This window comes from Schistocerca gregaria, chromosome 9 (genome assembly GCF_023897955.1).
Source record: "Schistocerca gregaria isolate iqSchGreg1 chromosome 9, iqSchGreg1.2, whole genome shotgun sequence".
Lineage (NCBI taxonomy): Eukaryota > Metazoa > Arthropoda > Insecta > Orthoptera > Acrididae > Schistocerca > Schistocerca gregaria.
Window position 1 is genome coordinate 146,824,100 of NC_064928.1, and position 17,724 is coordinate 146,841,823.

General features: G+C 41.0%; 1 protein-coding gene across 25 annotated transcripts in view; it reads left to right on the top strand.

The window, feature by feature from the left end:
* The window catches only part of LOC126291683 (uncharacterized), a 348,608-nt gene that overhangs the window by 125,883 nt on the left and 205,001 nt on the right, over window positions 1-17,724 (top strand). For all 25 annotated transcript variants that reach the window (XM_049985282.1, XM_049985285.1, XM_049985288.1 and 22 more), the window contains one exon: window positions 8,588-8,761. In XM_049985282.1, the coding sequence (XP_049841239.1) occupies window positions 8,588-8,761 (174 nt within the window). The remainder of the gene's footprint in view (window positions 1-8,587; window positions 8,762-17,724) is intronic.

The window sequence follows — 17,724 nt, forward strand, 5'->3', positions numbered from 1 at the left end:
AAGTTTAAGTACTTGTTAATGTAGGTAATATAAGTAGTGACAGAAAATGATATAAAGTGGAGTAGGATTTGTTACAAATAGGAAAGTAGCACTGAGTGAGCTACTTTGAACAATTCAGTGATTCAATTATTCTCATCAGAATTGACGCCAAACCAATGCCAAAATAATTCAAGTATACGTATTGAAGTAACTAACAGAAGTGAAAGTATAGAGTGAGCACATAAGTGCATTGAGCAGGTAGCTCTGTATTTAAAGGTAGGTGATAACCTAGTAATAATAATAATAATAATAATAATAATGGGAGATTCGAATGCTGTGGCATGGAAAGGAATTGAACACGATGTTAGAGAGAAAATAGCGTTGGTAGCAGGATTGAGAGAGTGGAAAAACTAATAAGAGTTACGCAGTAAACTTCAGCTGATAATAGTGAATACAATTCTCAAAAATCACAAGAGGAGGAGGTATACTTGGGAAAGAAGGTGGAAAATACCAGGTAGATTACGTTGTGGTCCGACGGAGGTTCCAAAATCAGATATTGGTTTGTAAGGCATACCTAGAAGCAGATGTAGATTTGGACCACAATTTAATAATGACGAATAGTAGGCTGAAGTTTAAGAGAATTGGCAGGAAGAATTAAAATGGAAAGAAGTAGAATACTGGGGAATGATGACGTACATTTGAAGTTCCATGAGGCTGTGACAATGAATACCATAGTAGACAGTTCAGTTAGAATGGAATGGGCATCTCTAAAAATAGCAGTCACTAAAGCTGGTTAAACATAGGCATAAGCCTTCATTAGCAGAAGATTTACCTCAACTGATCTACAAAAGAAGGAAATATAAAAACATTCAGAAAAGAAAGGAGTACTGCAATATAAGTCACTCAGGAGTGAAATAAATAGAAAATGCAAGAAAGCTAAAGTGAAATGGCTACAGGAGAAAAATGAACAAATTAGGAAAGAAATGGTCATTGCAAGGATTGATCCAGCATCTAGGAATGTCAAAACAACCTCCAGTGAAGTTAAAAGCAAAGGTGTCAACATTAAGAGTGTAAGAGGAATTCCGTTGTTTGAAACACAGAGGAGAGAGTGGGTAAGTGGAAAGAGTACATTGAAGGCCTCTACAAGGGGAGGAACTGTGCTGGTGTGATAGAAGAAAATCTAAGTCAATTTGGAAGATATAGGGGATGCAGCATTACAGTCAACATTTGACAGAGATTCAGACAACTTGCAATGAAATAAGGCAGAAGGCACAGAAAAAATTTTCTTCAGAATATCTAAACTCAGGTGCAGTCTGGCAACCTGGTAACTATTCAACTTGGTGTGTAGAATCTATGTGACAGGATACATACCACCAGACTTTCGGAACTATACCACCCACAATTCCAAATATAGTGTAGGCAAATAAGTGCCAGAATTATTGTGCCATCAGCCCAGCAGCTCAAGCATCCAACTTACTGACAAGAATAATGTACAGATGAATGGATAAGAAAATTCAGGAGATCTTGGGTGACATCAGTTTGATTGTAGGAATAGTAAAGGAATGACAGAGGCATTTCTGAAGCAACTGTTGTGGCAAAAATCAACACACATTTGTTGATCTAGAAAAGGGTTTGATATGTAGAATTGTGCAAAATTCTCAACACTGTATGAGTGTGAGCTATAGAGAAAGACCATAATATACTATAAGAAGCGAGAATGGAGAAGACCAAGAATAGAGTATGTCAAAGAAGTAGTGACAGAAATAAAGGAAAGGTTCAGGACAGGGATTAAAATTCAGGGTGAAAGAATATCAGTGACAACATTTGTTGATGACACTGCTATTCTCAGTGAAAGTGAAAGGAAGAATAACAGGACTTAATGACTGAAATAAAGTGTCTGTTGAACACAATGTGGTAAGCGAATAGACTGAAGAAAGGTGAAAGTAACAAGAATTAGTGGAGAGATTAGTGAGGAACTTAACACAAAAATTGAAGATCACAAAGTAGACAAAGTGCAGGAATTCTGGTACCATGGAAGCAAAATAGGATATGAAGGCAGACTAATGCAGGCAAAGAGCGCATCCGTACAAAACAAGTCTAGTAGTATCAAACAGCAACCTCAGTTTGTGGAAGAAATTTCTGACAATGTATGTCCAGAGTGCAGCATTGTTTGGAAGTTAGGCAATGACTAAGGGTACACCAGAAAATAATTGAATAGTGCCATAGAATGATACTGTAAATTAGGTGAAGTGATAAGATAAGAAATGAAGTAGTTCTCCACAGAATCGAAGAGGAAAGAAACATGTAGAAAGCACTAACAAGAAGAAGTGATGGAATAATGGGCCAGGTGTTGAGAGGGAACTGTGGAGGGCAAAATTCTAGAGGAGGATGAAGATTAGAATACATCGTAGAATTAAATGAGGCTGTTGGTTTTAACTGTTACTCTGAGATGTATTTATATTGGCAGTATTACTATAAACACTATAAATGTAATTCGACATAAGCAATTTTAAACCATCAAAATATCCACGGGTGTACTGCCGGTCTACAGTATCCAACGGGCACAATATTTCGACAATCATACATGTCGCCATCATCAGGTGAATGATGGACTGAGCTCCTGAGAATGTGCCAGTACGGAGATCCGTACGCTATGGCTGCTCAGGGGAACTCAGTTCGGTCGCGGCGGCGGCCGATTTAAATACCCTCCGCCTGCGGTGCATTCCCTCCGCCGTCCGCGCCCCGCGCCATGGTCACGCTGTGGAACAGATTGTGACGGCATCTGAGATGACGTCGGTGTGATGGCTCTGTCCGCCGTGGTAGTCACAACTATACGTTTGATCGATTTACTCTTGATTAACCCAATCACTGGCTCCCCAGCCTTGCTAAGATTATAGCCACAATCACGGTTTATGAGGTCGTCATTGTTGCGAATTTCGATGGCCTCTCTAACAACGCTGTCCCAGTATCTCGACGTCTGTACCAGAATCCATGTGCGTTCATACTCCATAGCGTGATTTTCCGACAAACAATGTTCAGCGACCGCTGACTTGCTCGGATACATCAGTCGAGTGTGCCTCTGGTGTTCTCGGCATCGATCCTCAACGGTACGCATTGTCTGACCAATATACGACTTGCCACATTGACACGGAATCTGAACACGCCAGGCTTCCTCAAACCAAGGTCATCTTTGGCACTCCGCACCAGTGCACGAGTTTTATTCGGAGGACAAAACACAGTTCCGATCCGGTGTTTCTTCAAAATGCGGGCGATTTTCCCCGAGAGCCACCACCCTTCACAGAGGAATGGGGTACTTAAAAGTCAAGTACATAGGGTGCGCACTATCTCTGACACAGAGAGTCTTCCCAGGAATTGGAACATCTGAGAACTGTATTTCGAAAAAATGGGTACTCAGAGTGCAGATTCAATGTGCTCTCTGCCCAACCACTACAGCACAACCTGTGGAGATGGATGAACTCACGAGGGAGGAGGTACGCACTGTGTTTATTCCATATACAGGCGCACTCTCGGGGAAAATCTCCCACATTTTGAAGAAACACCGGATCGGAACTGTGTTTTGTCCTCTGAATAAAACTCGTGCACTGGTGCAGAGCGCCAAAGATGACCTTGGTTTGAGGAAGCCTGGCGTGTACAGATTCCGTGTCAATGTGGCAAGTCATATATTGGTCAGACAATACGTACCGTCGAGGATCGATGCCGAGAACACCAGAGGCACATTTGACTGATGTATCCGAGCAAGTCGGCGGTCGCTGAACATTGTTTGTCGGAAAATCACGCTATGGAGTATGGACGCACATGAATTCTGGTATAGACGTCGAGATACTGGGACAGTGTTGTTACAGAGGCCATTGAAATTTGCACCAATGACGACCTCATAAACCGTGACTGTGGCTATAATCTTAGCAAGGCTTAGGAACCAGGGATTGGGTTCATCAAGAGTAAATCGAGCAAACATATAGTTTTGATGACCACAGCGGACAGAGGCATTACACTGACATCATCTCAGACGCCTTCACAATCTGTTCCACCGCGTGACCGTGGTGCGGAGGGCGGACGGCGGAGGGAGTGCACCGCGGGCAAAGGGTATTTAAATCGGCCGCCGCCGCGACCGAACCCAGTTCCCCCTGAGCAGCCATAGCGTACGGATCTCCGTACCAGCACCTTCACAGGAGCTCAGTCCGTCAGTTCACCTGATGATGGCGATATGTATGATCGCCGAAATATTGTGCCTGTTGGACACTGTAGACTGGCAGTACACCCGTGGATATTTTGATTATCAAATACACTGCGAGAAACTCAAGAATCACAATTTTAAACCAGTTAGTAATTTGCTACCCAGTTTCATAGCTTGTCGTGCCTCAAGTTGAGACAGATTTGTTTGGGAAAAATAGGATTTAAATCACTATCCAAACATCTTGAGCTAGGTTTTCCATGGTTTCCTTAAATCACTGCAGCCAAATGTCTTCTTTCAATAGCGAATGTGCAGTTCCTTCTCATTCATGCTTATGCTCCACCTTTAATGATTTTGACACAAATGGTATGTTGTATTCTGATCTCCCTCCCTCCCTCTACCCTTCCACTGTCCACCTCTCTCTGGGAGTGTGTACAAAATTACTTGGCCCATGGCAGTGTAGATCGCACTGTAGTGGAAGAGATGATTATGGTGGTGTATGTTCTGTTGCGGATGGACACAGCATGTTCAGGGAGGAGTAGGCAGCTGAAGCCTTCACGCAAATGCGTATCTTACAGCCAGTAATTTGACAAATGTAGAAGTTTGAAATTAATCATATCTGATTAAAGCACTAGAAAGAGAGAGAGAGAGAGAGAGAGAGAGAGAGAGAGAGAGAGAGAGAGAGATGTGTTTCATAGTGTTGCATAAGTGATATGGACAATGTAAAATAAAGAACATGCAGAGTCTTCATTACTAAACATCTGTTCATCGCTTTCATCAAAATGTAAGGGTCGAAATTTGTTGTCAGTGTCGGAATTGCTAGAGTGAAGATCTTTTCATGTCCGGTATATATCTTTTTGATACATTCCAGCTGTCTGCAAAATCCTGCCTATTCTGGCTCAGCGATATAAACAAATTTTTCTTCACCTAGGTTCCAGACATCCTTGAGCTTAAAAGTGACATTCATGGTAGCCGTGAAATTCTTTCCTTGTGTCTGTGCCATTTCCATTGCATTTAGTTCTGGATGATTTGGTGGCAACTGAAGAGCGGAGTCTCCTCAAGTCCATCGTTGTACATTATGGTTGAGGGTCTGTTGGCTGTTTAATATACAATGTAAGATAACACTTTCATCTGTCCGTATTTTGAATTTAATTTATTTCTGTGACCAGTTTTGGAATTTCACTACGCCATCTTAAGGCTTCCTGGCAGATATGTAGTAGGAATCAGACCTCATGAGCAGTTGGTATAGAGGCCAGCATTCAGTAAGTGGTATGTGTAAACTTATGGTTTCAACAACTTTTTCTTGGTTGTTGCTTTTTATTGATTCGTATAACCAATTTCGATGCTTCCTTACACAAATTGAATATTCTGAGAATTTAACAATTTTGCTATCTCAGCTGTCTTGTTGTTTATTGTTGGATTTTTTTCCGATATGTTGTGATAACTTGCATTGTCAAGCACAATGACTGAGTTACTTTGCAAGTTGGGTATTAATTTATGTCGCGGCCACCTGATACAAAAAGTTTGTGATTCAGTCGAATTGCAGTACTGCTTTATACAGGCATTTGAAATTAATGATAATGACTCTTATAATTACCAAGAAAAATTTACAGTGTTCATTCCTTCAGGGTAATCTCCTGTTCCATTCCCTCACTTAGACATTAAAAGCACAATATCGTACTGATAAGTGGGTTAATATACTCTCTCAACATGTGAAGTCATGTGACTAGTGAATAGGGACACTACATCAGAAGTGTGTGGTGTAATTTGAAAAGTTACGTTTGTCAGGAGGCATGATAAGGTAGTCCACACTGTTGTGGTGACCACTATGTTCTCATGACATAGTGATCAGCGCATCTGTTTAACAAACAGGAAACCCATACTAAAATCCCAGTCCAGCACCAATTTTCGGCTTAGCCCATTGAAACAATCTGGTTCCCATTGGCAGCTAATGTCTGGATTCATAGTGGCTTCAGGATAAAAAATAGTGTCTTTTCTTTCTGACATGTCCGAAAGGACAGACACCACATATGTAAGTCTTACTTTGTTTGCTCCTCCCCTCACTTTCTGCCAGACAGTGTATAATCAACTTTTCATGGAATTGGTTAAATGGTGTTACTCTGCTAGATACATCTTCTGAATGATAAAACTTATTTTTTATAGCCTCCTTGTTCACCTTATCTGATATTGTGGATTTTTCTCTCTTTGGAAGATCGCGAGATACGTGTGTGTGAGTCCCCACTATCTCATGATCCACCAGAATTGAGAAGCTGGGTTGAAGCAGCTGTTGCATCAGTTATATGTATGTGGTGGAAAGGTGTCAGAATAATTCACCTGTTGATTGAATAGATAAGGGAAAATGTACATTTCCAGATACACTCTGCAAACCACCGTGATGTGTATAACAGAGGGCATGCCCCATTGTACAAGTTCATAGGGCCTCTTCCTGAAAAATGATTGATTGAATGCCTCAGTGCATGGACTATAAATAATGTAAGGAGTAAAGTTAATAGTTCATCAAATAGGTGAGGAGCCAAGTCTTCTAAAAGCTCTTAACAAATTGCATACACTGCTACTTTATTGCAGAAGGTAGATGAAATTTTGAGCTTTCCAAATTTAGAGCATTATTAATTTATATTCTTTTTTATGTATTCATTTATCCTCTCTATGATAAAGCTGCTATTTACAAAATTCAGTGTAACAGCTATTATATGAGCTGCATTTGTCAGACTGGTGTGTCTGTGAAGTTGAGGTACAAGATATTGCTGAGACATTGTCTATGCTCTCAGCTTAGTAATTTTGAAAAGCTGGTTGTAACACTTTTGTAAAACTGCCACCCTTTGTCGAGAACTGAAGAAACTCACAAGATTTTTATACACAGAATAAGGGTACAAAATTGGATCTGTTGGAACAATTAGAGATTTGCAGTACTTAGTGAGAAAAATAAAAGTACATTACAGGAAATGGAAACAACTTTTTAAAAAGAATGAGATCTGGTACATCAGAGTCTATGCTTGGCTATTTCAGTTATATTTATACTGCTGACCATCAGTACTTGATAAGATTTGAACTCCCAGACATGTCTGTGGGGACGTGCAATGTCTTCTGTCATTGATAACAGAGTATTTGATTTCTTGATTCTGCACACAAAGCACTCAGTTGCACTATACATATATTTGTGTGTTTGTACACAGAATTGCCTTTCGAGGAGGAATACAGACCGTGCATGTGAATTTCTGTAGCTGAGACATTGTGTATGCTCACAGCTGCACATACTGATTTATTTAATTTCACTTTACTGACTTGATGGGTGATGTTAAAACATGATTTAGAAAGACATATTTACAGAGGAAATGATCACTAATTTTGTTTCTATTTTTATTGCTTGTATAAGATTATTGTAGAAAATTCTGGTGATGAAGGCTTGCTCCTTTGGAACACATCAGGTCTAGCACTTTTGCATTGTCAAAGGTGGTTGAGCCTGCATTTTAACAATGAGTTCAACAATAGTAGCCTTGCATCTGCCATGGATAAACTCAAATATTACACACTTTTAAAACAATCAATACTCTTTTCAAATATTGAGCATTATTAATTTGTACTGTTTTTTTAAATATTCATTTATCCTCTTTAGCCATTTTTCTCCCCTTTTACAATTTTTGTATTTTATTACTCCTTGGCTGTCCTGTTGGTTTTCCCATCTGTTTGCCATCCCTGCCTCTCTTTCTGTTGTTTGCCAGTGGCGACCTGTAAAGATGGTGGAGCCTTTCCTTCCTTGTGACTGTAGCTGATAACTGTCCAACCGAGCAAGCACTCCATCTCTGGTGTCAACACTGTTGGCGAAATTTTGAACATTTAATTCTTCTTTTTCCTCCCCAATGTGTCTCAGTTATCATTTGTTTTACTTCTTGTTTTTTGTTTGTACATTCCCTATCTCCAACCTGTCAATTTCTTTGTCCACTTCTTCAGACTCTCCAGGCTCTCATGATTTGTCTATTGATGATACTTGAGTGTAAATTTTCTTCTAATCCTGCCCTGTTCTGTTTATCTCAACCTGCAATCCTGAGTACCTTCTCTGTATAATCCTTTAAAACTCTTGCTTTGCAGAGAAAGAAGCCCCTTTCAAGTCCTTTGTGTATTTGTTTAGTAATTTTTGCTAGAATTTAACTTTATTTTGGGCTTGTAAACTTCACTCAAGATTTGTATTTTGAATTTGAAATAATTGAGTGATATAAATTCGTGCAAATGAGAAGTAGCTTGTTGTCTTGCAGTACAGTGAAGCTTTAAAAGAAAGAGGGAAGGAAAAGTACAACCTTCCAGAAGCATTCTCCATGTTATATGTTTTGGCATTTGTCTCACTCAATTTTTGATTTATAATGGCATTAGATATGATATTCCAAGTGCTATATTAAACAGGTGCATTCCCAGCCATCTCAAGAATCCTCAGAGTCTACATCAAAACTGGAGGATGTGGGAAGAAGAAAGAGACAGAGTAGTGACAATAAAGCTGCCATTGCCACCGTGATGAGTAGAGTGGAAGACAGTATTAGAAGCAAAGTTCGTGCTGGAGATAAGAAACACACACAGGAGGTATGCGTACATTTACATAGTTTTATGTTACATAACTTAGTGGGTATTTTATGTATTTTTGCACACAGGAGCCCCAAATTCAACATAGGGGGCCAAATAGTGTGCTCTGAAACAATTATACTGCACAGGCATTGAAACTGATTGTCAGATCTGTGGCACCTACCCTCTTCTACAGAGCAGGCAAGCTGACAACCTGCATGTGGTGAGATGTGGACATCTAACACATTGTCACCTGCTCACAGTTTCACCATCCTCTGACCACTTTCCATGAAAGTAGCGTGTGAACAGTGACCAGCTTTGTCATTTCGAGAACCTCATTCCCAGGTGCTGGGCCGTAACAATCTGCCCTTTGTCAAAGTTGTTTATCTCAGTGGATTTCACCATTTGCAGCCCATATTGTTGCTAGAATGATTCCCCATTTATCTCTGCTCTTCTTGTATACTTTCCTTAATGTAAGCAGAAAATAGATTGGTACTTACCATAAAGGTAATACATTAAGTTGCAGACAGGTACAATTAAAAGACGATTAATCATTAGCTTTCGCCCACAGCCTTGATGTGAAAAAGAAACAAACATGCACACGTTCACTCACTCAAGTAAGACACCTGCAAGAATGCCATTGGCATTCTGGTCTCAACAGCCAGAAATTGCAGTCATGTGTGCATGAGGTGTGCTTGCTTGTGTGTGTGTGTGTGTGTGTGTGTGTGTGTGTGTGTGCGTGTGCGTGTGTGCGTGCGTGCGTGTGCACGCGCGCGTTTTTCTGATGAAGGCTGTGGATAGAAGATAGTGTATAAGTGTCGTTTTATTGTACTTGTTGGCAACTTAATGCGTCATCTTTACACTAAGTAGCAATCTATCTTTTCCATACATTGTTGATATTCCAATCTGGAGTTTCCACTGTTCGCACACTTTCCTAACCGCATCACGTGTCTGGTACACCTCTCAGTGTCATGGTGGGTAGTGGCCAAAATGTTTTGGCTCATCAGTGTATGTAACTGTGTATGTCTGCATCAGTAATTTTCATTAGAGTGCATATTACAGTTTCGTCCCATTCTGTTCATGTATGGTGCATGGGAAGAATAATGGCTTGCACTATCCTGTTAGCTGTCATTATTCTTTTGAGCAGTGAGCAGGTCAGTAGGAAATGTAGGCAGTAAGGAAGTCGCAGCCTCCACTTTTCCTATTATGTTTTCCCTTTGCTCTGTTCTTAATTCAGCAGAAATAAGGAGTTTTTAGCAAATAGTGTATTTGCTTCATCATCTGTCTGCCAACCCTTGCAATTCAATAAAACTGTAACCAGTTAAGTTGCAGTGTGTGATGTGAACAATAGGGGAAAGAATCCTGAGTCCAGCAGAGGTATCCATATTTATATTATTCTCATTAAAATCCTTCTAAGTATTCACACTTGGTCTTAGAAAATAATTAAAATGGTGAAGTATCAAGGTTTTGGTCACCTTACAGTAACATTCCTTAGGGCACAGTTAATTATATAGGGAGTGGGTGCTTAAGTGTATCACATATCTGAAGGCATCAAAAGACCATGTATATAACATTTCTCCAAATTTTATTGGCTCTAAAATATGACAGTACAACGATAAGAACAATCGAAAAGCTTATCAGGAAGCCACATACAAAAAATGAAATAAAAGAACAGTTTCGGTAGTGCACTCACTTTAGGTCGAGGGCATCAGTGACTGTGAATAGGCAAGGTGCTTCACTGAGGAGACATCGAACTGGTTTTCTGGAGTAGCTGCAGGATCCAAGATTTGTTAGGGCCCACCATAAGGATGTAGTACAAGTTCTCCATACCATAGGCATATAAGAGATGCGTGGTGAGTGCGATGCCACATATATTAGGTAAACTGGAAGGCCTGTTAGCACGAGTGCAATGACTGGCTATGGCAGCACAATGGATCAACAGTAGCAGAGCACCTTCACTATGCGCATCTGGTATCATTACAGTTGACAGCAGGAAAACATGTCCTTTCTGAAGCATGTTGCCAATTCATAACGGGCTACCAATTGCCAGCGAGCTGTGTAATCCACAAACAGTACGCTACGTAGCCGTTTGCTCTTCTAATGTCAACCAGTGCTATTTTAGGGTGAATGGAATTGTAAGAAATGTGAAATTGGTGGTTTTGTGACCTCCTTAGAATGCATTATATTGACCCACCTACTCCCTGTGGAAGCCGACTGTAACATGGCTGCAATTTTAGTGTTTTGGTATTTTAAAGGTTTTATAAGTTGGCGTGGCAGTACACCCAGTAGGTTTTTAATGAAATTGATGCCTTTTGTGGACGCTTATGTATATACGGAGTGATCCAGTACTCTATCGACAAACTTTCAGATGATGATCAGGGATACCTTCCAATTATTTTGGTATAAAGGGCCCACAGTCTCCAGCAGCTCATTACAGAGTTATTGAATGTTATTTGGATTTTTGTACACATCTTATTTGTATCTGTGTTGCACTGAAAATAGCGCACAAGAGTGCAGACATCAATGCTACATGCCGTGTGTCTTGTTTTCATTTGCTCCAGTACCTTCTGAAAACAGTAACAATTTGCATACCTCGTTGCCTCAAGTTTGCATTCAGTACTGCTCCATTCTGTCTAGTGTTTTGTTTTCTGGCAGTGTTAGTTGTGTGGTAACAGTGATACACTGTAGTACTATGGATAGTCTTCACTGAATGCAATGGAAGACCGAGTGCCGAGTTGCTGTCATGGTGATAGCAGCCACATCGGAATACTTCTGCATCTCAGAGTTGTTGTGTTACTTTGTGCTTTATGTTGTACATTTTGGTGATTGCATATGACAACATTCCCCACTACTGTGAAGGTGCTGTCACAGAAACAAAGATAACTGAGGTAACAACCTGAATAAATCAAAATTACTTAATTACCTTACGACAAGCTGCAGAAGACTGTAGGTCTCTAATACACTCCACAAGCCTTTTTGTGGTGTTGATGGAGGGCTCCTTTATGTTTCACTTTTACTTTTCTCTTTCCTGTTCCAGTTACAAATACACTACCGGCCATTAAAATTGCTACACCAAGAAGGAATGCAGATGATAAAGGATATTGATTGGACAAATATATTATACTAGAACTGACACGTGAATACATTTTCATGCAATTTGGGTGCATAGACCCTGAGAAATCAGTACCCAGAACAACCACCTCTGGCCGTAATAATGGCCTTGATACGCCTGGGCATTGTGTCAAACAGAGCTTGGATGGTGTGCACAGGTACAGCTGCCCATGCAGCATCAACACGATACCACAGTTCATCAAGAGTAGTGACTGGTGTATTGTGACAAGCCAGTTGTTCGGCCACCATTGACCAGATGTTTTCAGTTGGTGAGAGATGTGGAGAATGTACTGGCCAGGGCAGCAGTTGAACATTTTCTGTATCCAGAAATGCCCGTTCAGGATCTGCAACATGCGGTTGTGCATTATCCTGCTGAAATGTAGGGTTTCACAGAGATCGAATGAAGGGTAGAGCCACGGGTTGTAACACATCTGAAATGTAACTTCCACTGTTCAAAGTGCTGTCAATGTGAACAAGAGGTGACTGAGACGTGTAACCAATGGCATCCCATACCATCACGCCGGGTGATAACACCAGTATGGCGATGACGAAAACACGCTTCCAATATGCATTCACCACGATGTCGCCAAACATGGATGCGACCATTATGATGCTGTAAACAGAACCTGGATTCATCCGAAAAAATGACGTTATGCCATTCGTGCACCCAGGTTCATCGTAGAGTTTCACAGGCGCTCCTGTCTGTGATGCAGCGTCAAGGGTAACTGTAGCCATGGTCTCCGAGCTGATAGTCTATGCTGCTGCAAACGCCGTCGAACTGTTCATGCAGATGGTTGTTGTCTTGCAAATGTCCCCATCTGTTGACTCAGGGATCGAGATGAGGCTGCATGATCCGTTACAGCCATGCAGATAAGATGCCTATCATCTTGACTTCTACTGATACGAGGCCGTTGGGATCCTTCACGGCGTTCCGTATTACCCTCCTGAACCCATCGATTCCATATTCTGCTAACAGTCATTGGGTCTTGACGAACGTGAGCAGCAGTGTCACGATATGATAAACTGCAATTACAATAGGCTACAATCCGACCTTTATCAAAGTCAGAAACGTGATGGTACGCATTTCTCCCCCTTACACGAGGCATCACAACAAAGTTTCTCCAGGCAACGGCGGTCAACTGCTGTTTGTGTATGAGAAATCGGTTGGAAACTTTCCTCATGTCAGCACGTTGTAGGTGACGCCACCGGCACCAACCTTGTGTGAATACTCTGAAAAGCTAATCATTTGCATATCACAGCATCTATTTCCAGTCGGTTAAATTTTGCCCTCTGTAGCATGTCATCTTTGTGGTGTAGCAATTTTAATGGCCAGTAGTGTAGTATGTAAGAAGGAGAATTGCCTGTAAGGCTCCGTGTGGTCTTGCACATCTCTAATTTTAGCTTTATGGTCTTCAACTAGATATGCGTAGGAATAAGCATTTGTTGATTCTTTTAGGAACTTTACCAATAAACCACACTGTGATGCAGAACGTCTATCTTGCAATGTCTGCCTCTGGAGATGGTTGATCATCTCGCTGATGCTCTCGTGCTTACTAAATTAACATGTAAAGAAATTGCACTACTCTTTGCACCTTCTGTGTTTCCTCTGTCACTCCTATCTGATACATATCTCGTACTGGTAAGCAGTATTAAAGTAATGGTTGAACGAGTGTTTTGTACGCAGTTTCCTTCATTAATGGACTACATTTCCTAAGGATTCTTCCAATGAATCTGTGTGGCATATGCCTTACTCGTGATTAATTTTATGTGATTTTTCCATTTCATATTGCTCCTAATGTATACTCCTAGATATTTTATGGAAGTAACTGCTTCCAGTGGTTGTTCTGCACTTCCGTAATTGTACAGTGAAGGTTCTTTCTGTCTGTGTATTTGCGTTGTGTTCATTTCTTTCATGATGTTGAAGATCGATTGCCACTCCCTGCACCGAGCGTCAATCCTCTGCAAGTCTTTTTGCATTTCGCTATACTCTTCGAGAGTCTTGACTTCTCTGTATACAACAGCATCAGCTGCAAAAAGCCTCATGGAACTTCCAACATAATTTACTTTGATATATATAAACAAAGATTCCAAGCCGGTAGATAGGCACAATAAATAAAACACACACTGTGTGTGTGTTTGTGTGTTTTATTTATTGTGCGCTTTTCCGCTTCGCAACCAGGAAAGACGAAAGGATGTGGGTGAAGAAGCAACCGTTGGTTGCGAAAGCTAGTAATTTTGTGTGTGTGTTTGTGTGTTATTATTTTATGTGAATTACCAAACAAAAGCGCTGGCAGGTCGATAGACACACAAACATACACACAAAATTCAAGCTTTCGCGACCAACGGTTGCTTCTTCAGGAAAGTGGTAAGGAGAGGGAAAGACGAAAGGATGTGGGTTTTAAGGGAGAGGGTAAGGAGTCAGTCCAATCCCGGGAACGGAAAGACTTACCTTAGGGGGAAAAAAGGATAGGTATACATTCGCGCGCACACACACACACACACACACACACACACACACACACACACACACACACACACATGTCCATCCGCACATACACAGACACAAGAAGACATTTGTAAATACAAAGAGTTTGGGCAGAGATGTCAGTCGAGGCGGAAGTACAGAGGCAAAGAAGTTGTTGAAAGACAGGTGAGGTATCAGCGGCAGCAACTTGAAATTAGCGGAGGTTGAGGCCTGGCGGATATCGAGAAGAGAGGATATACTGAAGGGCTAGTTCCCATCTCCGGAGTTCTGGCAGGTTGGTGTTAGTGGGAAGTATCCAGATATCTCGGACGGTGTAACACTGTGCCAAGATGTGCTAGCCGTGCACCAGGGCATGTTTAGCTACAGGGTGATCCTCATTATATATATAATGAAAATTAATTGTCTTATAATGCTCCGCATACATGAAGTTACTTTTTGTCTTAAGCTATATCTCCATTCAGAATGACGTACCATGTTCTGTTCATGAGAAACTCTTCAATTCAAACACACATTTAGTCTGATATTCTGTTGCTCAAATTTTGTTCATTAGGCTGCCATTCAGAACTGTATCGAATGACTCGAGGAATGTGGAATCTAATTGAGCGACTGTATATACTGTGTCTTGTGGATGAATAGAACAATTTCGGTTTCAAACTACCATTGTTTTCGAAACACATCTTGGTTCCTACAGATATGCAAGCATAAAATATATTCCAGAATTCTACAACTGACCAATGTAAGAGATACAGGCTTATAGCTCTGTGAGGTTGTTCAATGACCGCCCTTGAAAACTGGGAAGACCAACGCATTTTTCCAATAATCGGGAACACTTCGCTCCTCCAAAGATGACAGTACACTGCTGCTAGAGAGGGGAAAGTTCTTTCACATATTCTGCATAGAAGAGGACCACGATAAGTTTTTGGAACAATGCTGCAAAACAATAGCCCTGCTTCCACTCCACGGGTGAGGCTAGCAGTCTTTACCAAATCAGCCATCTACATACAGTGACCGAGGATGGCCTCTGAACCCAGTTGACAAGTGTTGTTCTTGCTTATGTGAGCCACTATTTGCAGCCAGATGCATCTAGTGTGCTCAGTTAGTGTTGTCAAAGCATCTCCAGCGTCTCATATGAGATAACCCGACAAGCAAACAGAGCGGACACTGGACTCCTTTCCCGACCTACCCCCTGTTTTCCTGACAGGTTCCGTCAACTGGCTGTCGTTGGAGATCCCATTGACAAGCAGACCCACACACTGCACTTCTACAGACCTTTCGGGAAGGTCAGCCACAGTTTCAACAGATTAGGTTCCCGTGCTGGCTGAGACCTGCTTTCAGCAGTAGGTAGTGCCTCAAACCTTGTTTAAGGGGACACCCACACGGCCAGTACCCACCTTAGCCTTCTGACCAGAGTTTCTCAACCCCGCAACTGTTTGCCGATCGCCACCAGGTAAGTGTCAACTGATTGGGGTGTGCTAATCAGAAGATGCAGCAACATCGGGGAGCCCACATGACGGTATGGTTTCTAGAAATTCCAAAGCATTTGTCTCAGATACCCCAACCCCACTGCTGTCCAGAGCAGCAGCCTGGAGCCTGTCAACCACGAATGGACACAGCTTCCATCTGTTTACACACAGTGGCCAATTCCTCATGCATCCTTACTCAACAGCTGCAGTCCCTATCCATCTTTAATCAGTTATTGTCTGAACCAAAGGTAATGTAACCCTAGGAACTCCAGGAACAGAACTTACCCAACACAAACAGTCAAAAATTATGAAAACGTTTATAACAAAAATAAATAACACCACTAGAAACAGCTAAATAAACAGATACTCAGAAGAATGTGAGAATGCAACTAAACTAAACAATGTATACAATCTGTATAGAAATAATAAGCTGCTGCTGCTGTGGACTCTTCACTGCTAGGAGGCCGGAGCTCTACCCAGTGTGTATCCCTGAACAATTTCTGAAGGTTTGTTGGTAGTGCCCTGGCTCACTCTGTATTTTTATATTATCATTCATTGTTGCAATCAAAGGCCTCCGCAAACTTTTGAGCCTTGCAATAATTTTTTTCTTTTCTTGTGCTCTAATGTCAGATAGTGCCACATTACCCAAAAGTCGTACACACAACATTTAGGCCTATGTGTATTATTAAAATTAAAATTTGCATAACTCTGACTGATGATGAGGTTTAAAGCCCAGGAATGAGTAGTGGGAATAAAAGCAAATTTCGACTGTTTGCAGTAAATTTGTAGTTTCTATTTACATTAACATCAGTCATGGTGGAGCTTAACCTCAAAGACCACATTTAAAGCACATCTCCACTTTTGAACATGAAGTTGCCACGTTTGTGTGGGAACCATTGCTTCTTTGCAACATCTGTTTTATGGCAGCTGCAGTTGAAATGCCAGTGGCACAACTACATCCTCAACTGTCACTGACAGAGGAAAGGCTTCTTGTCGGCAGTTACAGAAGACGAGAACACTTGGCTAGGGAGGACTGATGGTTCCCTCCTGGCTGCTGTGTCACTTCATCCACAGTATAATTTAATGTATCTCTGCAAACTTTATGCAAGCAGGATGCCTGGAGCTTAAGTATTCTGTCTTGATTAACTGTTCTCGTGATCCATGTTTTCAGAAGATACTGCAGGTCTCTCTTAAAGTATCTGCCAGTCCACAGTTTTCAGTATTTCTGTTAAGGAGCCAATATACATATTGCCACGTGTGCTGTAGTGGTTTCTTGTCATAAGTCGGTCATGTACAGAAATGGAGAAGTGGACAAATGAGAGAACAATGAATTTTATAAATCCAATTCTTCTACAATCGGCAGTTCTGGGAAGTCAGAATCACTGTATAAACACAATGTTCAAATCTGTGCCAAATGTGAGCCAAAGAATTTACATAGGAAAAGAGGAAGTGCAGGTTGGTCCTCATCTGTATTGTTTGCATTTGATGTCTTCAGTATCATACTATCTAAAAATGTAACTGAAGAAATAATTGGTAGTGCAAACAGTGGTGTATGCCAGTGACCAAAAATAAAATGAAAATAAAAATCTTTCAGCCCTAACAAAGTATTGTGTACTTCTGGTACCATGAGGCTTATTGATGAATAGTGAACTTAAAAGAGGCATATTAAACCTCTCTGTGAATCACCGGTAGTTAATAATTGCAGAGTGATCACCAATCGGGTTGTAACTGGTATGCAGTGTCTCATAATAGTATCAGTTTTATCATTTGTCAGACAAATTGTGCGTACTAGATATTTGAAAGTGTGTCTTCACGTTGTGGTAAATTTCTGGACTAGGTATGTTTCCAACATCAGTCCACTAGTTAAATTTTCTTAAGTATTCCACTTACTTGAAAAAGAAAGCATCCACGAAGTCTGATTTATC